This window comes from Rhinoraja longicauda, chromosome 4, assembly GCF_053455715.1.
Source record: "Rhinoraja longicauda isolate Sanriku21f chromosome 4, sRhiLon1.1, whole genome shotgun sequence".
Classification (NCBI taxonomy): Eukaryota; Metazoa; Chordata; class Chondrichthyes; order Rajiformes; family Arhynchobatidae; genus Rhinoraja; species Rhinoraja longicauda.
The window spans coordinates 65,330,783-65,358,159 of record NC_135956.1 but is presented as its reverse complement, the minus strand read 5'-3'; the positions used below and the strand labels follow the sequence as shown (position 1 = coordinate 65,358,159).

Here is a 27,377-nt window from a genome sequence, read left to right as displayed (position 1 = left end):
ATAAAGGGCCTGTCCCAGTTACGTAATTTTTAAGGCGACTGCCGGCGACTGTCAAAGTCGTAGCAGATCGCCAAAATTTTCTTTTACCCTACGACAATGATCACGACAATGCCGAGTCAGGTCGATACAAGTTACTTTTTTTGTGAAACTAGCACCTGGCTAAGAGATTACACCGTCTTCGGAAACATCGCAAAATTCCCACGCTTACCTGACCATCAAACTGTTGCCTCCAATCTACCTGTCAAATGTCCTGATGGTAAATAAACAAAACTATCTTCTGGTATCTTCAAATGCCTTTTCTTAATTTAATATTACATGCTTCTAAATGCATCTGTGACAACCTAGCAAACCTGGGGACAGCACGCGACAGCGCCCGCAATAAGCTACTATACCTGGCGACAAGCCAGTTGTCGCCGAAAAATTTCTATCTGGAAAAAATTTCCGCGATGTGCCGAGATTCGCTACGATTCATTGAAGACTCCTCACGATCATGCCCGTGACACCCCGGCGTACGTTCGGCGACAGCCTAGTCGCCGGCAGTCGCCTTAAAATCGCCTAAGTGGGACAGGCCCATAAATCTCTTTTGCATCGTCTCTACTGATATCTTGTGACTTGGTGACCAGAACAATAAAAATGTTCTTGCTGTGGCCTAATTAGAGTTTCTTGCAATTCCAGAATTAAGACCCTGATTAAGTTTGCCACGCATCAACTGATAAATGCAAGTATGGCGAGTAAATGCACGGAGGCGCAGTGGTAAAGTTGCTGCCTTACAGCGAATGCAGCGCTGGAGACCTGGGTTTGATCCTAACTACGGGTGCCATCTGTACGGAGTTTGTACATTCTCCCCGTTGGTTTTCTCCAAGTTCTTCGGTTTCTTCCCACACTCCAAAGACGTACAGGTATGTAGGTTAATTGGCTTGATAAATGTAAAAATTGTCCCGAGTGTGTTTAGGATAGTGTTAATATGCGGGGATCGCTGGTCGGTGCGGACCCGGTGGGCCGATGGGCCTGTTTCCGCGCTGTATCTCTAAACTAAACCATTTGCCTTATTTACAATTTTAGCCAATCATCCTATGACTTAACAAAAATGTACTGCTGCATAAATGAAGAATGTGTTTAATGTTCTTGTTGAATATTTTGCTAAAGAAGATGATGATGCTAATTTAGTTAGGAAAAATCAGAATAAAATATTGGGAAGTTAAGTTTTTTTCCTACCGAGGACACACTGCCTGAAAGGGTGGTTGGGTTCAAAACCTTCATTGCATTTAAACAGGACTTGAAGAACTGTGACCTGAACAACTACAGCCTAGCACTGGAAAGTGAGACTTCTTTTGTGCCAAAATTGTCTACAATTCTTTGCTACCTTTGGAATTCTGTGAACATGGAACCCAGGTACACTCTATTCCTCTGCTTGGTAACATGTTATTTATTGTGCATTCCCTTTGTTAGTGTCCTCAAATGTAATATAATTATAATTCAGCAAATACAATTCAATTTCCTGCCTATATAATTAATCTTTTGCTATTTTCCTGTAGCTAGTGCTTCACTCCTCACCATCAACTTACTGCTATTTTTGCAAGTTTTTTAATCAAAGCCCCAACATTGAAGTTCCAATCATTTATATTTTGCATGAAAAATATGGCAATACTGAAATGGCAAATACTAAAAAATACTGAGCCAATGTAGAACCTCACATCACTGTATCCATCTGTCATAAAACTTTCGCCAATTCTGCTTTCATTCAGTGAGACAAATTTTTAATCTAACTTGCTATTTTCCCTTGAATCTCTGGAGCTTTTTACTTTTTTTTTTGGTCTATCTACCTTGCACGACTTTATTAAATAGGATTTTGTTGGCATCTTTTCCCCTTCAGCATGCCACGGGATGTCAGTTTCCATTTTAAAGTTTATTCCTAAGAAGGGATTTGAAACAAGAGCTTTGCTACTTCGACCCAAGACTGCTCTCACCTGAGGCCCAACCAGCACAACCACTGTTTTGCAATACTTAAAGACAGATAGTTCTGTTATAACATACGTTATCATACCATGAATTGGATATATAGTGATTGTTGATTTAGATGAAATAGGCCAACTTGTTCACTAAACAGCAACTCTTCCTCTATAAATTGTTAACTGTCCACTCATTTTGATCCAACTACCTAGCTAACTCATTTATGGCATGATTTGATATAGGGTTCTCTCTATGTATGTACTGATTCATTAGGAACAACTATTTCACTGCAAATCTGAACTAAGTGAAACCATATATAACTACAGACTTGCTCCTGCACTGTAAAGGAAAATGCCAGGTAATATTGCAAAGGAATTTGCAAAGAAGGAATAACACAACTATTCAGTAATAGTGTAAGTAGCATTAGGTGATTTTTTAAAAAAATCCTCAGATCCTCAATTGTTATGATAACACTTGGAAATCATGAAGTTGATATTTTCCCTTTTAATAGACACAAGATGGTGGGCAGCACAATTAGATTCAAAACTCTCTGCAGAGATGCCCAGAGATTGTTCTTATCACAAGGCAAATCAGGTCAAATATCAGTTTAAATCCATAACCTGAACCTGAGCCATTTTGAGATTTATTCCTCATGCAGATGCAGCTAACAAGCACTAAACATGAAACTCACCCTTCTGGGTCAGTTCACTATTTGGACAGAATGGGACATCCATTCTATATTACATATTGACAACCCCACTTTTTAGTGAGATGTACATGTTGACTTCAATTTTAGATTGTGATTGGCGTGTACATGGGACTTGGGCAAACAAGTAACTTGCCTGCCAATGAAGATACATTTTGATTTCTGTGACCTTTTAAAATGATTAAACTTATACTCCTTCCCAAATTAGGGTGACCTTCAGCTTTTTCTAAAGCACAAGGAAAATCTTTGAAATTTACTTTTCCAGCTTTAAGTTAGATTAAGTTAGGTTAAATTTAAGTTAGGAAGCTCGAGTTAGATTTAATTAACCGACTGGGGGCACAATTTTCTTACTCAAACCTAATCTTCTTATTTACACTGGACTGTACCAGAGTCCAATTTTAGAATCAAGGGGATTGAGGTGCGAGAGAAATGGAGAAGAATGGAGGTCCCATGTTTTACTTTTTGTGTTTCCCTCACTTCCATCCTCCATCCTTCATTAACTTCTCCCTGGAGCAGCTGGATCAGGACTGTACCGTTGCTTGTCAATTGTCCTTTCCACTAGTCCCAGCATTCCATGTCAGGACCGGTGTACAATGGGAAGTTAAAATGGAATCACATGACCTTATATGAAAAATCAGTCAATCAGTCAGAGAGACGAGGTGATTTGATCTCAGACACTAACCTGCATCGTCGAAATGCACTGGTGCCCGGGCGGGCTGCTTCAACAATAAGGGGAGTTACAATCTTTTCAGCAATGTCGGTCAGCACAGAAAACGTTGGCTCCACGATGAAATCAATGAAACCTAAAATAAATGACGCCAATTATCTTACAATTAATAAATGCTTCTCAAACGATTGCTAAAAACCATCCCATTGATATTTTCACAAAGATGTTGCAAGCAATAGCAATTATGACCCTGCACTTTACAAGGTTCTCAGCTAAATTGCTGAAAACTTTGTAAGGATTCTCCACAGTAGTCATAAGGGCCCAACAGCATAAAATACTACATGAGTGCATGCTGGTCGGTAACATTTTCTCCTTCATTAAATGAATAAAACAATGATGATTATCAAAGAGGTGAACTGGATGGGTAACCATCATTAGCAAATTTGCAGATGATACAAAGCTGGGTGGTAGTGTGAGCTGTGAGGAAGGTGCTATGAGGTTGCAGGGTGATTTGGATTGGTTGTCACGGTAGCGCAGCGGTAGAGTTGCTGCTTTACAGCGAATGCAGCGCCGGAGACTCAGGTTCGATCCTGACTACAGGTGCTGCACTGTACGGAGTTTGTACGTTCTCCCCGTGACCTGCGTGGGTTTTCTCCGAGATCTTCGGTTTCCTCCCACACTCCAAAGACGTACAGGTATGTAGGTTAATTGGCTGGGTAAATGTAAAAATGTAAAAATTGTCCCTAGTGGGTGTAGGATAGTGTTAATGTACGGGGATCGCTGGGCGGCACGGACTTGGAGGGCCGAAAAGGCCTGTTTCCGGCTGTATATATATGATATGATATGATATGATATGCATGGCAGATGCAGTTTAATGTGGATAAGTGTGAGGTTATCCACTTTGGTGATAAGGATAAGAAGGCAGATTATTATCTGAATGGTGTCAAGTTAGGAAAAGGGGACGTACAACGAGATCTTGGTGTCCTAGTGCATCAGTCACTGAAAGGAAGCATGCAGAAACAGCAGGCAGTGAAGAAAGCCAATGGAATGTTGGCCTTCATAACAAGAGGAGTTGAGTATAGGAGCAAAGAGGTCCTTCTGCAGTTGTATAGGGCCCTAGTGAGACCGCACCTGGAGTACTGTGTGCAGTTTTGGTCTCCAAATTTGAGGAAGGATATTGTTGCTACTGGCGGCGGGCAGCGTAGGTTTACTAGGTTAATTCCCGGAATGGCAGAACTGTCATATGTTGAAAGACTGGAGCGGCTAGGCTTGTATACACTGGAGTTTAGAATGATGAGAGGGTATCTTATCGAAACTTATAAGATTATGAAGGGGTTGGACATGTTAGAGGCAGGAAAAATGTTCCCAATGTTGGGCGAGTCCAGAACCAGGGGCCACAGGTTAAGAATAAGGGGTAGGCCATTTAGAACAGAGATGAGGAAAAACCTTTTCAGTCAGAGAGTTGTAAATCTGTGGAATTCACTGCCTCAGAAGGCAGTGGAGGCCAATTCTCTGAATGCATTCAAGAGAGAGCTAGATAGAGCTCTTAAGGATAATGGAGTCAGGGGTTATGGGGAGAAGGCAGGAATGGGGTACTGATTGAGAATGATCAGCCATGATCACATTGAATGGTGGTGCTGGCTCGAAGGGCCGAATGGCCTCCTCCTGCACCTATTGTCTATTAAGCCTAGATATTCTTTCACATAATTTCACAAAAAAAATGTCCTGTTTAGTTGAAAATTGGTTTAACTGAAAGAACACCAATCTAATGCCCACTTCTGGGTACACTGGAGTATATGAAATGGCATTACTATCTTTTAATAACATTAAAAACACTTGTGGATCTCCCTACGTATTTTCCCTTTAAATAGACACAAGATGCTGAGCAGCACAATTAGATTCAAAACTCTTTGCAGAGATGCCCAGAGAATGTTCTTATCACAAGGCAAATCAGGCCAAATCAGGCTTTTGTTCAATTTGCATAAAAAGGAAGATTTTCAGTTGCAAGATTCACAGAACAGCACTATGGAGCATCACAGCCTGGTTCGGCACCTCAAACTCCCAGGAATGAAGGAGATTACAAAAAAATGGTAGACACCACATGGTTCATCATGAGTACTGACCTCCCCACCACAGGAGGAATCCATATCAGGTGTTGCCTCAAAAGGGCAGCCAGGTTCATCAAACATCCACACCACTCTGATTCCCTCCTACCATAGAAACATATAAAATTATAAAAGGACTGGACAAGCTAGATGCAGGAAAAATGTTCCCAATGTTGGGGGAGTCCAGAACCAGGGGGCACAGTCTTAGAATAAAGGATAATGGAGTCAGCCATTTAAAACTGAAATGAGAAAAAAAACTTTTTCACCCAGAGAGTTATGAATTTGTGGAATTCTCTGCCACAGAAGGCAGTAGAGGCCAATTCACTGGATGAATTTAAAAGAGAGTTAGATAGAGCTCAAGGGGTTAGCGGAATCAAGGGATATGGGGAGAAGGCAGGCACGGGTTATTGATTGTGGATGATCAACCATGATCACAATGAATGGTGGTGCTGGCTCGAAGAGCCAAATGGCCTCCTCCTGCACCTATTTTCTATGTTTCTATGTTTCTAAGGTATAGGAGTCTGAAAAGTTGTGAATATCGAGTTCAAGAATAGCCTCTTCCCAATAACCCAATATCCAGTAGGCCTTGGCCAGTTTACTAAACAATTGCACTTGGTCAGCCAAGGCCTATTGGATCTCCTGATTACTAATCATTTTAACGCTCCTTCCCATTCCATGCTGGTCTTTCAGTCCTGGGCCTCCTCCATTGCCAGAATAAGGTCACACTCAAACCTCATATTTTGCTTATAACCAAACGGTATGAACATTGAATTCTCCAATTTTAGGTAACCTCTAACAATCCCCCCTTTCCACTCCCTTCTCCTCTACACTGCCCCCCCCCCGTACTTTTACCTCTCCCCCCACCCTCCCCTGTGCCCCATCTGGATTTGCACCTATTTCTCCCCTCCCCCTCTTCCTACATTTCTCCCTCGCTCTTCACAATTTGCAACTCTTCAATCCTTCAGTTCACACCTTCTGTTTTTATCTCTGGCCATAATTCCAACCATATGCCTATCAGACCCGTCGCCTGTGCCCACCTATTACCTGCCAAACTTTGCCTCTCCTCTCCACCTATTACCTGCCACACTTTGCCTCTCCTCTCCCAGCTTTCTCCTTCCCCCCCCCCCACACAATCAGTCTGAAGAAGGGTTCCAACAGGAAACATCACCTGTCCATGTTCCCCAGAGATGCTGCCTGACCCACTGAGTTACTCCACTGAGCTACACTTAGTATCCTTTGTATATTTCTGATACTTCCAAACACATTCAAGAGCTTGTAGACTAAAATATTTTTAAAACTGTTAAAATGTTTTAAACATTTAAATAATTTGTTACACATTTAAGTATATTAAAATCTAAACTAACAAGCCTTTAGAGATTTGAATTACTGACAGAATACTTTAAAACTTATAACTGACTTGGAAGTCGATCCAAATGGCTAGACACTTACGAGATACCCATTCCCTTTTATTGAAATCATCATATTCACTCCCTGAACCACCTCAGATCTGGCACAAATTCTCTTGTGTCAAGTCAAGTCAAGTCAAATTTATTTGTCACATACACATACTCGATGTGCAGTGAAATGAAAGTGGCAATGCCTGCGGGTTGTGCACAAAAATAATTACAGTTACAGCATATAAATAAAGTTAATAAGTTACTAAACATAGCACAAAAAGTGTCGACAAAAATTTAGTCTCTGGGGTTATCAAAGTTGACAGTCCTGATGGCCTGTGGGAAGAAGCTCCGTCTCATCCTCTCCGTTTTCACAGCGTGACAGCGGAGGCGTTTGCCTGACCGTAGCATCTGGAACAGTCCGTTACTGGGGTGGCAGGGGTCCCTCATGATCTTGCTTGCTCTGGATCTGCACCTCCTGATGTATAGGTCCTGCAGGGGGACGAGTGTAGTTCCCATGGTGCGTTCTGCCGAACGCACTACTCTCTGCAGGGCCATCCTGTCCTGGGCAGAGCTGTTCCCAAACCAGACTGTAATGTTGCCGGACAGGATGCTCTCTACAGCCCCAGAGTAGAAGCAATGAAGGATCCTCAGCGACACTCTGAATTTCCTCAGTTGTCTAAGGTGGTAAAGGCGCTGCTTAGCCTTACCCACCAGTGCGGCAATGTGCGTTGCCCACGTCAGATCCTCTGCGATGCGGACTCCCAAGTATTTGAAACTGCTCACCCTATCCACAATAGACCCATTTATCTCCAGTGGCGTGTACGTCCTTGGATGTTTAGCCCTTCTGAAGTCCACAATCAGCTCCTTTGTTTTAGTGACATTCAAGAGGAGGCTATTGTCCTGACACCAGAGTGCCAGATCAGCCACCTCCTCCCGGTAGGCCTTCTCATCGTTGTTGGAGATCCGGCCCACCACCACAGTGTCATCAGCAAACTTGATGATGGAGTTTGAGCTGAACCTGGCCCTACAGTCATGTGTGTACAGGGAGTACAGTAGGGGGCTAAGGACGCAGCCCTGGGGGGATCCTATGTTCAGGGTGAGGGAGCTAGATGTGTGTTCCCCCATCCTGACCACTTGGGGCCTGGCAGTGAGAAAGTCCAGGACCCAGGCACACAGAGGGGTGCTAAGCCCCAGTTCCAGCAGCTTCTCAACCAGTCTGCTGGGGACTATTGTGTTGAATGCTGAACTAAAGTCAATGAACAGCATCCTCACATAGCCCCCCTGGCTGTCCAGATGAGAGAGAGCGGTGTGTAGAACCTGGGAGACCGCATCATCCGTGGACCTGTTCGGACGGTATGCGAACTGTAGTGGGTCCATGTTGCGAGGAAGGAGGGCGCAGATGTGCTTCTTGACTAGCCTCTCCAAGCATTTCATGACAACCGAGGTGAGGTCGGTAGTCATTTAAACACGCTGGAGAGGCATTCTTTGGCACCGGTACAATGATGGATCTTTTGAAGCATGCAGGGACCACGGACTTTGCCAAGGAGAGGTTGAATATTGTGGTGAGCACTGGAGCAAGCTGAGTAGCACAAGACTTTAGTACTCGCCCAGATATACCATCTGGGCCTCCAGCTTTCCTCGTGTTCACACGCGTCAGAGCCCACCTCACCTCATGCTCGGACACCGAGAATGTGTGCACATCCCCGGCGGTGGATCCCCCTCCAGCCTCGCTAGCCAGCGCCCCTTCGGTGCTGTTTTTAGACGGCGAGCTGGTGGTGTTACCCGTCTCAAACTCTTAATCTAAGAGTTGGGCGACTAGTCCAAGTGCCTACTGTTTAATGGAACTCCACGATGAGTCCAGCATTTAAATGCAACCTGCTGGCTCAGGCTGAATTGCCGTCAGCAAAACATTTTGCATTTGTGTAATTGGAAATACATTCATGGAATTGTAAAAATGGTTATCTCTGTCATTACTCTGCCAAATCTACAGTGATATATTATCAGATGAGAAACATCAAATAATTAAGTCACAAGGCAATTATCATTAATAAGCTGATCTCAGTTAATTGCTGTCTGGATTGTAGACAATGGTCGCTAAGCCCTGAGAGTAAATGCCATAACACAATTTGGAATCTTGCTTCATATAATTTATTCTCAATCTTTTTATTTATCCATGTGTTAGAGGATGACAGGACTGTATGTAGCCTGGGCAATAGTCCCAAAGCCCACTGTGGGTTTTTTCTCTAAATGTTCACCCGAGGAAATAATTTAATTATTCTCAGCAATTACACATTTAGTTTGATACAGCCGTAAAATATTCTGCCCAATTCACCAGTGTTCAAATAGGAACAGATTGCAGAATTAATAGCATTAAACAAGTAGCTAAACAGTAGCATTGCTGAGTGTCCAATCAATTATCAGTTGTTCTTTCAATTTTTGATGCTTGGAAATTTGCTGTTGTTGGCAAGTTGCCCTGCCTCATTGGTGAAACTCAAAAACAAAACTGGGTCCTGGTAAGTATTAATGGTCGTAGTTTGGTTTATTATTATTGTCACATGTACTGAGGTACAGCAAAAAGCTTTTGTTTCCCGTGCTATCCTGTCAAAGAAAAGACTATACACGATTACAGTCACACCAGGGTAGCACAGTGATGCAGCAATAGAGTTGCTGTCTTACAGTGCCGGACACCAGGTGCTGTCTGTACGGAGTTTGTACCCCCAAGCATGCTACATTTGATCTCAAGTAATGCCAACTGACCTTTGGTTATTTGGAATTTTTTTTGTTTGAACAGTGTAACATCAGCTATCCTCCAACCAGTATCCAGGAATAATTGAAAAGTATTGGGTTTCCTTGCTTCTTTTACCAGCCTGGGACGCATTTCACCTGCATCTGGTTAGGTATTTATTTTCAAAGATGCTCTCCTTAATGCGCTCCATTTTTGCTTGCCTCATCCAACAAATCACATACTTACTCCTTAACTCAGGGACAATTTACATTCTTTTTCCTGATTGCTCCACACCCCTTCGCCATCTTTTTTAAGGACACTTGCAAATTATTCTTTGAAATCTCCGCATGACCCTATTACTCTTTTAATAATAATATAATATGTTCCTTTATTTGTCCCACACCGGGGAAATTTACAGTGTTACCGCAGCAAAGTGGATAGCAAGAGACATTCACTATAAATAAAAATAAAGATAAGAGTATGAAAACAGCATAGAAATAGCCCTATTGGCTTAATTTATCTTTGCTGACCAAGATGTCCCATCTAAGCTAGTCCGATATACCCACATGTGGCCCATATCCCTCAAACCTTTCCTATCCATGTACCTTTCCTCTTACTCTTAATGTGCTGATAAAATATATTTTTCTTTGCTTGTAAAGGCCTTTTATGCTTTCCTAATTACTCTTTTAATTTCATCCCTACAAATCTCTTCATCCCTTTCTTCTGCAGTTGTATTTCTTCTGCAGTTGTATAGGGCCCTGGTAAGACCACATCTGGAGTATAGTGTGCAGTTTTGGTCTCCTAATTTGAGGAAGGACATCCTTGTAATTGAGGCAGTGCAGCGAAGGCTCACGAGATTGATCCCTGGGATGGCGGGACTGTCATATGAGGAAAGATTGAAAAGACTAGGCTTGTATTCACTGGAGTTTAGAAGGATGAGAGGGGATCTTATAGAGACGTATAAAATTATAAAAGGACTAGACAAGCTAGATGCAGGAAAAATGTTCCCAATGTTGGGCGAGTCCAGAACCAGGGGCCACAGTCTTAGAATAAAGGGAAGGTCATTTAAAACTAAGGTGAGAAAAAACTTTTTCACCCAGAGAGTTGTGAATTTGTGGAATTCTCTGCCACAGAGGGCAGTGGAAGCCAAATCACTGGATGGATTTAAGAGAGAGTTAGATGGAGCTCTAAGGACTAGTGGAATCAAGGGTTATGGGGAGAAGGCAGGCACAGGTTATTGACTGGGGACGATCAGCCATGATCACAATGAATGGCGGTGCTGGCTCAAAGGGCTGAATGGCCTCCTCCTGCACCTGTTTTCCATGTTTCTATGTTTCTAAATATAATATTTCTTCTAGGTTTCGTCTGTACAATTCCTCAATTTATGAAGGTTCAACTTATAAATATTCAAACTAATGCTTCTTTTGGTATATGTGTTCAATATATGAAACTATTACAAATAGTAAACCACAGTGCATAGAAATACACTGCTCAAGAAACACCCATAAAGCATCGTTAACTTACAACATTTCACCTTATGCAAAGTTTTCCAGGAATCTAGCCCTACGTACATCAACAAATAAGTTCACCACAAATTATCTCTCGAACTTCCCTTTGTCTGCATAAATGCATGATAAAGGCCTGATACAACCATACAGGGAATTGGTGAGGATTATTTTAATTCCCATTTGAGAGATCAGATAAGCAATGCCTTCATCTACATGTGGCACAGCTAGTGCAGCTGCTGTCTCACAACTCTGGCCTCATTGGTTCAATCCTGACCTCCCGCTGGTTGTTTGGAGTTTGCTATCTCTTTATATGAGCGAGTGGGTTTTCTCCAGGTTCCACAGCCCCTTCCCATCTTCCAAACACCAGCGAGTTTGCACATTAATTGATCATTGTAATTGCCTCTTGTGTGTGGGTGAGTGGTAGAATCTGGGGAGCGGGGGGGAGATAATGGGAATATGAGGAAAATAAAATGTTTTAGTGTAAAATGGGTGCTAACCAGTTGGCACAGACCTGGTGGGTCGAAGAGCCTGTTTCTCTGCTGTATGAAACTGTGACTTGATATGGTATGTACTGTGCAGCATCTCACTGATCTTGCAGAATAAGGAAACCAGAGCTCTAATTGAAGTGGTTGGAGTGGTTTGAAATAGCACAAAGTGGCCTTTTAAGTGGCCTTCACTGCGCTTCAAGAAGCATTTGCTGTTCCATAGACCATTCCATCGACAGTCTACCACGCACTGCCAATGGCAGCTAACAGCTCGTTGCTGGCCACAACCATACAGGGAGGCAAGTAAAGCTGCCTGCTCAAAAACACGTGCAAAAGTTTGGAGATGGACTGCCTCATGTTCAAACTGGATGCAGTGTAGAGCACCTTTGCTAATGACCTGTCCAACTCCAGCCAGGAGGTTCCTACCAAGGGATGCGAACTTAATCAGAAATCAGTGGCAAGTATGTCCCAGAAATACTTCAGAGTGGAACTATTTTGACGCACTTCCAGAGCGCAAGCATGAATTACCGTCCACGACTGAATGGGGAGAAAACATGGGCTGGATTGCCACAATGTCTGTTTCATTGACCATTCCGAGCTCCAGAATAATTAGGTTAACATTTACAGATGTAAACCGGACAGTGTGCCATTACCACCAAGAACACTGTTCATTTGTCATGCAGCAGTAATTCTTACTTCTCATATTTGCATGATTACATTAACAAATGTATTCAACATCAATGAAGCAGATGGTAGCTGGTCCCACTGCACATATCAAAGCAAAGTACAAAGTCTACAAGCTGAAGTTTTAACCAAATTCTGCAAAGGAATCCTACATTGGTTAAGTGACACAAAGAGTTAAAGTATTTCTATTCACTAAAGTCTTCATGCTGGCTAACCACTGTGAATATACAGATTAAGAACTCTGACTTTTCTGTATTGTTTTCATTGCTGCTGTAGATCATTTTGAAATATCCAACTTCACCTTGAGGATTTCAAGAGGATTCAAGTTATTAGTTGTTCCATTTATTGTTCTCTAGTATTGGGATATTTAAATCAATTGCCACCACTTTCATCTCTAATTCAAGCTCCTTCACTGCTTTTTAGTGACCGCACAATAATTTAGATACTGCACAGGTGGGAAATTTATTTGTTTCCAGATTAACGCATATTTTAAATCATAGATAACATTTTATCCTTGAGCGAACTGCTCTTTGTAACATGGCAATAATTTGTTGGATGACCAGTCTGTAATAAAGTCAGTGAGAACATATAACAATGTTCATATAACAAAAGGCAGGAATAAGCCCTTCAGCCCAGTGTCTGTGCCCGACAAGTTGTCAGGTTAATCTCCGCTGCATATACAGTATATGATCCATGCCAGCTGAACTTGAGAGTCTTACCGATTTGGGATTGCGCCACCATAGTTGAATTACGATCACAGAGTGGAGAGAAAGGAAGCCCCAATTCGGCCTCTTTGTCACCCTAGCGTATGACAAAATAAAGGAGTACAATCAAGAAAATGATGACCCATCATATGAACGCATAATCAAAACTCCGGCTGTCACCCGTTATCCAGAAATTCTATCATTAGTACAATGTGTGTAATTGCTACATTATTCAATTTGTATAATTTCATTTTCAGTTCTGGAAATATCAGTGAGTTGTCACATGAACGTCAAGGTTCACCAAGTCTGTACGGGGGCGATTGTGCCACCGTACAAGATACTCAGACACACGCGGTGCCTTGTAATGAGTGCACTACATGCATGCCTTATGTGCACTACATGTTTGCAATTTTCTATCATACATGCATTGCCCACAGCACCACATGATACAAATACAGGAGCAGGCCTGGTTCACTGGTGTGGTGTTCAAGTCCCTGAATTCAGCACTACGAACCAGTCTTAGATGGGCTCTCATTGATGGGTCCTCAGGGTCCTCTTGCCATCATCTGGCTGTTAACACAACCCTCCCATGATTGCATCAACCCTCCCATGATTGTATTCCAGCAACACAACTATCCCCTTTCACTCAATCATTAACACAACCCTCACCCCTAGCAGCAGATACCTATCCCAATTTTGTGCCCTCAAATTCAATCATTAACCCGACCCCTGTCTCCAAAATATATTTCTAGCTCAGCTCCTGCTCTAGCTGAAACCTACTGCCCCAACAACTGACCTGACTACCTCCACTCAATCTTCAAGTTCCCGACTGATATCCAGACTACCATCCTCTTTCAATTCACTCACCAACAACCACCTCAAGAAAGGGGCGCGAGGTGTCGGAAATAGTCCAGGTGAATTTGAGGGCAGAGTGGAAGTTAGTAGTGAAGTTAATGAAATCAACGAGTTCTGCATGGGTGCAGGAGGGAGCCCCGATGCAGTCATTAATGTAGCAGAGAAAGAGTTGCCTGTGTCCATCTGGAACAAGGAATGTTTGACATAACCGACAGAAAAGCGGGCATAGTCTATACCCATGTCTATACCTTTAACGTGGAGAAAGTGAGAGGAGTCAAAAGAAAAATTGAGGCTGTGGCAAGGAAAGGTAAGAGGACATGGGACAGGCGTAGGCAGCTGGGATCAAGTGTATCCCCGGAGGAGTTTCGGGAACTGAGGAGCATACTTAAGAAGGAAACCAGAGGGCAAAAAGGAGGCAAGAGATTGCTCTGGTAGATAATATACAAAGCGATTTAAAAGTACATTAAGGGAACGAGGGTAATAATAGAGAGAATAGGTCCCTTCAGAATTCAAAGTGCTCATCTTTTTGTGGAGGCTCAAGAGACTGGCAAGGTCTTCAATGAGTATTTATCTGTGTCTATCATGGAGAAAGACATGAAGACAGGGGAAGTTGGAACTGTTAATGGATGTCTTGAGGACTGTCTGCATTATGCTCAAGGAGGTGCTGAATGTTCTATGGTGTACGAAGGTAAATAATTCTCCCAGGGCCCGATCAGATATATCTGAGGACACAGAGGGAAGTTAGAGAAGAAATTGTGGGTTCCCTGCCAAGATATATGAATCATCATTAGACATGCGTGAGGGGCAGGAAGACTCGAGGGTGACGAATGGGCTGCAAGGAAAAACCTGGAAACCATAGACCAATGAGTCTATCAACTGCGGTAGGCAAATTACTGGAGAGGATTCTGAGGGATATAATATATATATATATGCATTTGAATAGACAATGGATGGTTAGGGATAGTCAGCATGGTTTTGTGCATGAGAAATCATGTCTTGAGTGTTTTGAAGAAGTAACCAAAAAAGTTGATGAGAGTGAAGCCATTGCTGTTGTCTATATGGACGTCAGCAAGGAATTTGATAAATTTTGCATGGTAGGTTGCTCTGGAAGATTCGTTTGCACGGGTCCAGGGAGAGCTAGCTAATTGGATAGAGAATTGAATTCATGGAAGGAAGCAGAGGGTCATGGTAGGTTGTTTTTCAGATTGGAGTCCTGTGACTAGTGGTGTGCCTAAGGGTTCCGTGTTGGGCCAATGCTAATTGTGGTTTATATCAATGATTTGGATGAAATCGTAAAAGGCATGAGTAGTAAGTTTGCAGATGACACAAGTCATCTGGTAGGTAGCGATGATAGTTATCGCATATCATAGGTAGCGATAATAGTTATCAAAAAATACAGCAGGATCTTGATCAATTGGGCAGGTGGGCTGAGGAATGGTTCATGGAGTTTAATACAGATAAGTGCAAGGTATCGTATTTTAGGAACCTCAGCAGCAACTTTTTCACACATGGCATGTTGGTATATGGAATGAGCCAGCGGAGGAGATATTTGAAGCAGATACTTTAATAATATTTGAAAGACATTTGTACAGGTGCATGGATAGGAATGGTTTAGAGGGATATGGGCCAAATGTGGGCAGGTGGGATTAGTGTAAATGGGGCATCGTTTGGCATGGGCCGAAGGACCTACTTTCTTTCTCTGTAACTCTATGATGACTACTGTAAAAGGGCAGTTGATGGTCGGCATGGCCCTAAGGGGCCTGTGATGTTACTGCCCCTCTCTATAACTCTGTGGTGCTCTGACCTTTCTAGCCACCAAAGAATTTCAAGACTTTAGTTCACACACTAAGCTCTTAGTATCCGTATCTCAGTATCAGATATGAAAACTCGCTTAACCTATCCAATATCTTAAAACAATCATTATCCTTTCGTGCTCCCTTGAAAAATTCAAAATCACTCTTTGAGACATTAGAATCATAGAGCACTAGTTGATCAGTTTATTCGTAATCTCATCTGAATTAATACCTGTCTGAAGAATTCTTCCAACAATGCCATTGTCCAGCGATAATGCGTGTTCCATGTTTTAGCAGGATGGCTGATGTCAGCTGTGTGCAGCAAGAGTGACAGAGCCATTGACTTGTCAATCCTGCAAGTCAACAAAATAATGAGTTACCAACATCTGAAAATTAGCAGGTTAATGTAACCTCACCTGAGGATTTACAGAATGCAAACAATGAACTTTATGAGTTCATAGAATGACTTAGATTTGATAATGAGAACACAAGTCAGCAGTTCAGGAAATAAAGGCACAGTCCGATACCCGGATCTGTGTGGGTAAAATCCTGTAACAGGAGAGATGAATTATAATATTAATCCAGTACCAGTAAGTTTCACTTTTAAATACAAAAAAAAACTTTGTCAGAGGTTTCTTCACAAACAAGGCATGAGCATTTAATTGTCATATGTACCAACACAGAACAATAAAATTCTTCCTTGCAGCGGAATAACAGACCTATAAGCACAATACACATATATATGTAATACACAAAAATTCAATAAATGTGTAACATCACCACTTATGCAAAAATGCTTGTCCTAAATGCAACAAAAGACAATTATAGAGTCATAGAGCATGGAAACAGGCCCTTCAGTCCCACTTGCCCACACTGACTAACATGCCCTATCTACACTAGTTTCCACCTGCCCGCCTATATCCTTCTAAACTTATCTTATCCATGTACCTATCCAAATGTTTCTCAAACATTGCGATAGTACCTGCATCAACTACCTCCTCTGACAGCTCATTCCATATACTTACCACCCTTCGTGTAAAAAAAGTTGCCCTTAAATTCCTTTTCCCACTCACCTTCAACCTACGTCTTTTGCTTCTTGATTCCCATACTCTGCATAAAAGACTGTGCATTTATCATATCTATTCCTCTCATGATCCTGTATACTTCTATAAGATCACCCCTTCATCCTCCTATGCTCCAAGGAGTAAAGTCTTAGCATACTTAACCTCTCCCTATAAATCAGGCCCTCAAGTCCTGGCAACATCCTTGAAAATCTTCTCTCCACCCTTTGCAGCTTACCAAAATCTTTCCATAACAGGCTAACCAAAACTGAAGACAATACACTAAATGTGGCCTCACCAATGTCTTGTAACATGACCTCTCAATTTCTATACTCAATACTCTGACTGATGAAGGCCAATGTGTCGAAAGCCTTCTTGACCATTTATCTACTTGTGACGCCACTTACAAGGAACTATGTACCTGCACTCCTAGACCCTCTGCTCTACAACACTTTCCAGAGCCCTTCCATTCACTGTGTAGGCCCTCCCCTGGTTTAACTACCCAAAAAGCCACACTTCGCAATTATTTGTATTTATTATTATTATTATTATTATTATTATTATTATTTACAATTATCTCCATTTACCATTCCATAGCCCACCTGCCCAACCAATCAAGATTCGGCAGCAATACCACCCGCTTATATGTCATCTGTAAACTTACTAATCATGAATTGTAGGTTCTCATCTGGATCAGATAAACAGCATTGGGTCCAGCACCAATAGCCGAGGCACATCACTAGTCACAGGCCCCCAGTCCAAAAAACAACCTTCCACCACACCCTACTTGCTTCCATGAACCCAATCATCCAGGCAGCTAGCTCCCTTAGAGCTCATACGATCTAACCTTCCAGCGCAGCCTACCATGCGGAACTTTTCAAATCCCTTGCTGAAATCCATACATACATCATCTGCAGCTCTGCCCTCATCAACCTTGTGGCTCACATCATCAAAAAACTCAATCAGATTTGTGAGACATGATGTTTCATGTACAAATCTATAATGACTATCCCTAATCTAGAGTCCCTATCCGTCTAAATGCATGTATGTCTTTTCCGTCAGAATAATCTCTGGTAACTTTACAACCACAGATTTTAGACTCACTGGCCTGTTGTTCCCAGGCTTTTCCCTGCAGCTCTTCTTAAACTGAGGCCCAATATTTGCCACTCTTCAGTCTTCTGTTACCTCACCCGAGTTTAATGATGACTCATAAATCTCAGCCAGGGCACCTACAATTTTCTCTCTAGCTTCCCACAGTGTCCTCGGATATGTTTGAGTATGCCCGGGAGATTTGTCTACCTTCATACGTGTCGGGACTTTTAGCAGCTCCTCAGCTGTAATACTGACTGTTCTCAAGACACTCCCATTGACTGCCCCAAGTTCCCCAGTCCTCATGTCTTTCTCCGTAGTAAAAACAGAGGAGAAATACTCATTGAGGACCTTTCCCATCTCCTGTGGCTCCACACAGACTCGACCATTTTGATTCCTGAGGGACCCCATTCTCTCTCTGGATACCATTTTTCCCTTGATGTATTTATGAAATCTCTTGGGATTATCCTTAATATTATCTGCCAGAGCTATCTCCTTTTGCCCTCCTGCTTTCCTTTTTCAACCTGCTCCTCAGTTCCCTACCTGTACCTGCCCCATGGCTTCTTATTCTTGACTATAGCCTCAATTTCGCTCGCCATTCAAGCTTTGCCCTTCTCTCTAACAGGAACATGCAGGTCCTCTACTCTTGTCAGCACACTTTAAAAACATTCCACTTTCTAGACATTCCTTTTCCTTCAAACAACCTGTTGCAATCAGCTTGCGCGAGTTCCCTCATCATTGGCCTTGCCCCAATTTAGAATTTTAACTCATGGGTCCACCCTGTCTCTATCCACGACTATCTAAAACCTAATAGAACAGTGATCGCTGGTCCCAAAAGGCTCATCCATGAACACTTCATCCACTTGCCCCACCGAGTTCCCTAAAGCTAGATCAAGCATTGCCCTTGCCTGTGTAGGGCCCTCTTACATAATGCCTGTCTTGTACACATTTGACAAATTCCACCCCATCTAAACCTTTTGCACTGTAACATTCCAGGTCGATATTGGGAAAATTAAAATCCCCAATTAAGAAAACCTTATTAGTCCTGCAGCTGCCTGCAAACTCCAGGCATATTTGCCAATAAGGTGATTATCCCTTTCTTATTTCTCAGCTCCATCCATTTAGCCTCATTGGACAAACCATCAGTAATGTCATCTCTCACTACTGCCCTGACATTCTCCCTAATTAATAAAGTAACACCGATCCTCTTTTATCCCCAGCTCTATCTCTTCTGAAGCATCTGTACCCTGGAATATTTAGCTGCCAGTCCTGTCCCTCTCTTAATCAGGCTTCTGTAATGGCTACAACATCCTGGTCCACATACCCATCCATGCCCTGAGTTCATCTTCCTTCCCCGTCAGGCTTCTTGCATTAAAATGTGCAATTTAAACCAACAGTTCTACCATTTCTACTACCTATTCTGTCCAAGAAACTTTCTTTCATCCACGAGAAGGTCCGGATCTGCATGGGTGTACACTCCCTTATCATCAAGTGGCAAGTAAGGAGGCTCTGGCAATCTCGGGTTTGTCATGACAGTCCAGTCTTGGCATCGAAGGAGTGTCTGGCTATATTGGGCTTGTCCTGGTGGCTCAGACTTGGTCTTGAAGAGGAGGTACTGGTGATCTCGGGCTTATCCCAGTGGTTCAGTCTGCTCCACCATTCAACCATGGCTAATCTATTTTCCTCTCTCAACCCCTTTTTCCTTCCTTCTCCCCATAGGCCTTTGATGCCATAACTAATCAAGAACCTATCAATCTCCACTTTAAAAATACCAAATGTCTTTCGCTCTACCACAATGAATTCCACAGATTCATCACCCTTCGGCTAAAGAAATTCTTGCTCATCTCCATTCTAAAAGTACGTCCTTTTATTATGAAGCTGTGTCCTCTGGTCCTAGACTCTCCCACTACTGGAAACATGCTCTCCACGTCCACTGCATCTAGGCCTTTCATTATTCGATCGGTTTCATTTAAGTTTTGATTAGAATCAATTAGTGTTTGCTGGCAAGCACATTGGATTTGTTCATGCCAAACCCCAAAACACGAATTGCCTCCTGTGCAATTTAAGTCTGACATCAAAAAAAAATCTTGTTAAATTGTTGATACGCCTATGTGCAGAAAGAAATTGCAGAAAGGAAAAGAATTGAAGAGTAAGAATTTTAACATTTTCAATGTGTTAACATACTGACTGTTTACAATACAAAACCAATGTTGAGTACATTTCTATCCCCAACTTTAATGTCTTGTATCAAATACATATGTGTAAGTGGTTCTGTCAAGTTTTCTGAAGCATTGTCACTTTTCAAAGCAGCATTCACCAATTAGTAGCAATGCATCTGGAGTAGCTGAAACATATGCATATTAATCACCAGGGAAAAGTTTAATTAAAATATGAGTTCAGGAATCAAGTAATTTTTTAATATCACTGAGCAGTGTCTAAGAGATTAAGCACAAATGACAAGGCAAATTCATTTAATATTAGTTAAAAATGAAAAACATAAACATTACATTAGAGTTAATGCAACGTGACAAAAATGACAATGAGTTGACTGAAAGTGGTGACTTCTGCCAAATGATGACTCACCCCTCTGGCTGCAACAAGGTATTTTTCAAAGCTTTGATTTGTTGAAAATGGCAAGACATATCAGTTGCTAAGACCATTTCAATTACCAGGGTCCGAAATTCCCTTTGGAGAATATGAAAGATAATCATGAGCGGCTTCTCACAAATCTAACACAACCAACTAATTGTTCTGACATTTCAAATCCCACCACAGGCAGCATTCACTCCAAAAGGTCAACCATTTCTTTATTCAAAGAATTATCTTTGTCTCAAACACCACCCATAACTTGAACTAATTATAAAAGAGTAGATGAATTTCAATATATGAAAAAGCTGCTGCTACTTGCTGAACCAATTGCACAGAGAGCCTCTAAATTGATTTTGTCTTTAAAGTCTTCAGTGGAAAAGCACATCTGACACCGGGTTTACAAGAATTTCATTAGGACAGTTCAAGGTTTCAACTTAGATCAATTCTGCTTAACCCCAGCGTAGTTAAAGATTACAATCACAACGTAAAGAGCTTGGAGAAAAAGCTAAAGATAGAAGGCTTTCATGGTAGCAAACTCTAAGTTTGATCCTGACCATTGGTGTTGTCAGTGTGGAGTTTGCACATTCTTCCTGTGACCGAGTGTGGTTCCCTAGGTGCTCTGGTTTCTTGCTACATGCCAAAAATGTGCTGGTTATTAGGTTAATTGACTACCTTTAGTTGCCTCAGGAATTGCAGGAGGGGGAAATTGTGGAAAAAAATTGTATTACTGTGATGCTTAATGGTTAGTACGGACACAGCGGGCTGAAGAGACTTTATATCTTTATGACTTTATTGATAGTAAAACCTGGAGGATATAACAAAACCCTATTTTCCAACTTTCATTCACTGACTATGATCAGAATGATAACGGGTCCAGATCCAAAACGGTGCCTATCCATGTCCTCCATGGATGCTGCCTGACCCGATGAGTTATTCCAGCAATCTGCGTTTTTTTTGTTTTTAGGACAATCAAAATGAATAGTGACATTTTCCAGTGATCGGTGTTGGGGTCAATACTTTCCTACATCTGTGATAATTATCTGAATTTGGGGTTACCTCCATCTGTGCCATTCTAGGTCAGATGGGCTGTCCAAACTCTGCTCAATATACTGCCTAAGCAAGAGATTAGGGAAGAGGAAAACTCTAGATCAAGTATTTCAGCTGGGGTGCCCAGTAAAAGGCCATTTTCTATGCCTGTTCTCCTTTAATTGAACATTGAACCAAGGAATATAGCTGACCCAAGGATCCTTGTTCAGGACTTCCTTGCCCAAGGAAAGGATTATAGAGCGTGCATGGGTGTCATTAGAAGACAGGAGACGGCATGTTGCCCAAATCAAAATCTGCTGTCAAAACCTGGACTGCAAAGATTGTCTGAGAATTAGAGAGAGAAAAAGATCAAGAGACCAATTCTTTCTTGCATAGTGTCTATTTGACTCAAGATTGATATTGATTTCAGTATTTCAGGTTAGATTTGTTCGATTAACTATTAACTGTTTTTTTTTAATACATTTGCAAACCCATTATTATTTCTTATCACTAGGCAATCTGTGACTCTGGTAAAAAGTTAAAAAGTGTCACTGCATATTGATTCTCAAAGTCACCGCTGCATTTAAGTATGGAGGTAATAATTGGGTAATGACAACCTGTCTTAACACATCTTGCTTTGGTATTAAATTATCACATTGAGAGCTTGTTAAGTGACATTGCCCATGCACTTTAAATGCAAAAAAAATGTCACATATAGTTGCTCTGCACACTATGAGCAATCAATGTTTCATACCCTTGCTGGGTATCACAAACAAGCATGCTCCAGTAAAAGATCAATCACTCCATGGATGGGTCCAAAATAGTCAAACAGCACTGTAAAGGTAACATTTCATGCTTTGAAAAGGATTCTCCACACTAAGCAGCCACACAATTCAGACAAATCTAACTTTACAAAGGGCAAAATGGAAGAAAAAGTTTAATTGGAGCATTGGCCTCAGAGATCTTTTTGCAATCCCAGAGCAATCATTAACTACAATTAATGTTTTAATTGAAGATCCCGTGGCTGGGTATTTGAATTTTCTACACTTACAACCAGATTACCATCTACACATTTGACTCTATGCTGATTCACAGCAAGATATGCTACTTGCTAGATAATAGGCATGCAATATCAAATCTTAAAGGCCAACAGAGTAAGCTGGGAAGAATGAGATTCCTTGCATTATATGACCTTGGAAATTGAATGTCATTACATCAGACACTTGCTAGCACAAGAGTTCTAATTAAATCAGCAGACCAATATGTTGGACCTTACAAGTGTAAAGGACAGCCAATACGAAGGTTACAAACTACCAAACTATCTTGGGAATCTGGGTTAAGCTACATTCAACCAAATCAAAGTCTTATGAACTTGGTGTCGTCTTTAATGATTCCTCTGGGTTTGCTCGATGCAGGAAAAATGTTCCCAATGTTAGGGGAGTCCAGAACCAGGGGCCACAGTCTAAGAATAAAGGGGAGGCCATTTAAAACTGAGCTGAGAAAAAACATTTTCACCCAGAGAGTTGGGAATTAGTGGAATTCTTTGCCACAGAAGGCAGTGGAGGCCAATTCACTGGATGAATTTAAAAGAGAGTTAGATAGAGCTCTTGGGGGCTAGTGGAATCAAGGGAGTTGGGGAGAAGGCAGGCAAGGGTTACTGATTGTGGATGATCAGCCATGATCACAATGAATGGGGGTGCTGGCTCGAAGGGCCAAATGGCCTCCTCCTGCACCTATTTTCTATGTTTCTATGTTTTCTATGTTTACAAACTGCTTTCTCAACCTATATAATATGAAGGAAAGAACTGCAGATGCTGGTTTAAATCAAAGATAGACACAAAATGCTGGAGTAACTCAACGGGACAGGCAGCATCTCTGGAGAGAAGACATGGATGACGTTTCGGGTCGAGACCCTTCTTCAGACTGATGTAGGGGAGTGGGCGGTACAGAGATAAAATGTAGTCAGAGACAGTCTTACTATCTCCGACTACATTTTATCTCTCAACCGAGACATATACATACACAAATATCAACGTTCCCGCAGCTTCTTTAGAACAGCACTATATAGTTAATATTTATTCTCCTTCTTCTACCTACCAAAATATGTCTTTTCATACATCCTTGCAATTAATTTATTCTGCTGCAATTTTGCCCCTTTTACCAGCCCATTTATGGCTGTTTACTACTGAAGTTTACAACTATCTTCCTCACTATTTGCTGCACTTTGAGCTTTATATCATCCTCGCATTTTAAAATATTATGCAGAATCCCATGTTGAAATCATTAATCATTAATCTATATACTAAAACTCTCGTTTGTTTGTTTGTTTGTTTGTTCCTGAACTGCAGCCAAAATGGTACACGACAATTTTAGGCCCACCTTACTCACTGTCATCCCTTTGGTGCTAATGGAAGAAGTTTCATTGAAATCGGTGTTATATTTTTAAAACTATTCACATTTAAAAGTTTAAATCTATCTCCTAGGGAGGGAGGGGGAGGGAGGGGGAGGGAGGGGGAAGGAGGGAGGGAGGGAGGGAGGGAGGGGGAGGAGGGAGGATAAGGGGTGTTGAAGGTGATGGAGTGGGGGGGAGGAGAAGGGGAGAGGGGAGCAGGGGGGAGGGAGGGGGGAGGAGAGAGGAGAGGGAGGGGGAAGGGAGGAGGGGGTGGAAGGGGGAAGGGACGGGGGGAGCTGGGGGTAGAGGGAGGGGGAGGGGAGGAGGAGAGGGAGGAGGAGAGGGAGGAGAAGAGGGAGGGGGAGAAGGAGGGGGAGAAGGAGGGGGAGAGGGAATGAGAGGGCGGTAGGGGAGGGGGAGGGGGAGGGGGAGGGGGAGGGGAGAGGGGGAGGAGGAGGAGGGGAGGGGGAGGGGGAAGGGGGAGGGGGAGGGGGGAGGGGGAAGGGGGAGGGGAGAGGGAGGTTAGAGGTGGGGGAGGGAAGGGGAGAGGGAGTGGGTGGGGGGTAGGGGAGGAGGGTAGGGGAGGAGAGGGGGGAGGGGGAGGGGGAGGGGGAGGGGGGAGTGGGTGAGGAGAGGCTGCTGCACCAATGCAGGAGAGGTTTGGGCCCAACAGGTCCACTTGATCTAGTGTATATTAAAAGTAGCAGCACCAACCCCTGTGAAACACTGATGTCAAGCATTCACTGGTAAGAGAAATAAGCATTTATCATAATTATCTGCTTTCTGCCAGTCATTTTCTTACCTACAACATAGAACAGTACAGACACAAAATCCTGGAGTAACTTAGCCGGGTCAGGCAGCTTCTCTGGAGAAAAGCTAAAGGTGATGTTTCAGGTCAAGAGTCTTCTTTAGACCCTTCCAAAACGTAACCTATTCCTTTTCTCCAGAGATGCTGCCTGACCCGCTGAGTTACTGCAGCATTTTGTGTTTACCTTCGGTGTAAACCAGCATCTGCAGTTCTTTCCTACACATACAACAGTACAGCACAGGAACAGGAACATCCGTGCTGAACATAATTCCAAGTTAAACTAATCTCTGCCTGGATTTGATCCATATCCCTCCATTGCCTGCATATTCAGGTGCCCATGTAAAAGCCTCATAAATGCCACTATTGTATTTGCTTCCACCACCACTCCCGGGTAGGGCATTCCAGCACCTACCACTTTCTGTGTAAAAAATTTGCCCCACACATCTCCTTTTAACTATGTGTGCCCCACAACGTAAAGCTATGCCCTCCAGTCTACTGATCATAGGGTGGCACGATGGCACAGTGGTAGAAAGGCAGCACAGTGGCGCAGTGGTAGAGTTGCTGCCTTATGGCGCTTACAGCACCGGAGACCAGGGTTTGATCCCGACTAAGGGTGCTGTCTGTACGGAGTTTGTACGTTCTCTCCGTGACCGCGTGGGTTTTCTCTGAGATCTTCAGTTTCCTCCCACACTCCAAAGGCATACAGGTTGCCAGTTTAATTGGCTTGGGTTTGTATACTTCATCAGTGTAAATTGTCCCTAGTGTGTGTAGGCTTGTGTTAATGTGTGGGGATCGTTGGTCTGTGCAGACTTGATGGGCCAAAGGGCCTGTTTCCGCGCTGTATCTCTAAACTAAACTAAACTCCACCCAAAATGGCATTATTCCAGCACAACCCCCAATCTTCTGTCAGTAAGCCAGTTCTGAAGCCATATTATCAAGTCACTGTGAATCCCATGGATCAGCCTAGCATGGGAGACTTTATCAAATGCCTTATTAAAATCCGTGGCCAACATCCACCACCTCATCAGTCACCTTTATCAGCTCCCTAAAATTACCCGTGAAGTTTGAAAGATACGACCTGACGTATGAAAGCTAAGCTGACTCTCCTTAATTAGTCCATTCTCTTCCAAATTGAAGTAAATCCTATCCCAAAGGACCCTCTCCAATAGCTTTCCTATCACTGATGTGAGGCTCACCAGCTTATAATTCCATGAATTCTGCCAACCTCCTTTCTTAAACGATGGAACAACATTGACTGGAAAGTCCGCTGGGATCTCGCATGTGACTGGGGAAGATAAAAAGATCGTTTTCAAGGTCCTTGCAATCGCTTCGCTGGCCTCCCTTAATAACCTGGGATAAATTCCATCAAGCCCTAAGGATTTATCTGCCTTGATGTCCTTCAAGAGCCCCAACATCACCTCATTCTTCATCTCAAACAGCCCTTGCATATTGTGTAGGATGGAACTGCAGATGCTGGTTTATACAGAAGATAGACACAAAATGCTGGAGCAACTCTGCAGGTCCGGTAGCATCTTTGGAGAAAAGGAAATGGTGATGTTTCCAGTCGGATCCCTTCTTCAGACTGAAATATGCTGTTGCATATTAGTAATCTCTAAACTGATCTCACTGCCCACCACGTCTTTCCCCTTGTCGATGCAAAGTACTGTACCAGATGCCAAGACGCCATGCAAAAATTCCCTCCTTTGACCTTGAGCATTCCTACCTTCTCCCTGGTTGCCCTTTTTTTTAATGTATGTATAAAAAGCCTTGGAATTTTGCCAAAAACATCTAATCGTTTACTTGAATTCTTCACAACTTGCTTTATATTCCTCAAAGGCCTTGTCTTATTTCATCTTCTTAAACCTTATATGTGCTTCCATTTTCTATTTGACCAAATTTGTAACCTCTGATCATCCAACATCCCTTGCCATCCTTATCCCTCCTTACTGGGACATGCCTGTCCTGAACTTTGATGAGCTGGCCTTTAAATGACTCCCACATGACATCTGTGGACTTACCCAATAACAACTGCTCCCCAATTTACTCCCATAGCTACTGCCTGATAACAACGTAATCTCCAATTTAGTACCTTTCCCCAAGGTCCAGACTTATCCCTATGATCTCTCATTGAATGATCACAATCATTCTTTTTGTTTCCTTAACTCTCACTCTAGGTTTAGAATATTTCCTACATATGAGGTCACCTTCTATAAATTTCCCTCACACTAAATTGGGTGGCACATTGGCACCGCTGCTAGAGCCTCTGCCTCACAGCACCAGAGACCTGGGTTCCATCCAGATCTCGGGTGCTGTCTGTGTGGAGTTAACTCCACACAGAGAGCACCCTGTGGCCATGTGGGTGCTCCGGTTTCCTCCCACATCTGGTGGATGGCTCTTACACACGCTACTCCTGAACGGCACCGATGACTTAAAGACCAAGAATTGCCTGTTATTTTTTCCGTTTCTTTGGGGGAAGCCTTGGCTGTCCATTTTGGAATGGGAGCATATGTGTGGAATACATTTCCTTTCAAAGTGTGTGCTGCCTTTTTGCACATTTGAACCTTCTGCTGCTCAGAAGTGCAGGTCTTATTTACCTCCAGTCATTGTTGGACAGATTGGATAGGATGTTCATCTCTTCATCCTCCTGCAGCAGGCGAAAGGCTGCACTGACATGATGACTCTCCAGAATAGCTCGGTCATTGTACAGAATAGCTGAATCAGATCTACCAATTAAAGGCCAAAATATATTAATTGAAGTGAGAAATGCTAATGATTTGATGTATTATCCAAAGCAGCTGAGATCACATGTCTAAAGCAGCAGAGTTCATATTTT

At 42.6% G+C, this 27,377-nt stretch overlaps 1 protein-coding gene across 2 annotated transcripts in view; it reads right to left on the bottom strand.

Moving 5' to 3' along the window:
- Positions 1 to 27,377, bottom strand: part of LOC144592804 (dual specificity calcium/calmodulin-dependent 3',5'-cyclic nucleotide phosphodiesterase 1A-like) — a 192,985-nt gene that overhangs the window by 68,003 nt on the left and 97,605 nt on the right. For both annotated transcript variants that reach the window (XM_078397892.1, XM_078397891.1), the window contains exons 9-13: positions 27,139 to 27,267; positions 20,313 to 20,414; positions 15,812 to 15,932; positions 12,947 to 13,028; positions 3,339 to 3,459 (exon numbers count right to left, since the gene is read on the bottom strand). In XM_078397892.1, the coding sequence (XP_078254018.1) occupies positions 3,339 to 3,459; positions 12,947 to 13,028; positions 15,812 to 15,932; positions 20,313 to 20,414; positions 27,139 to 27,267 (555 nt within the window). The remainder of the gene's footprint in view (positions 1 to 3,338; positions 3,460 to 12,946; positions 13,029 to 15,811; positions 15,933 to 20,312; positions 20,415 to 27,138; positions 27,268 to 27,377) is intronic.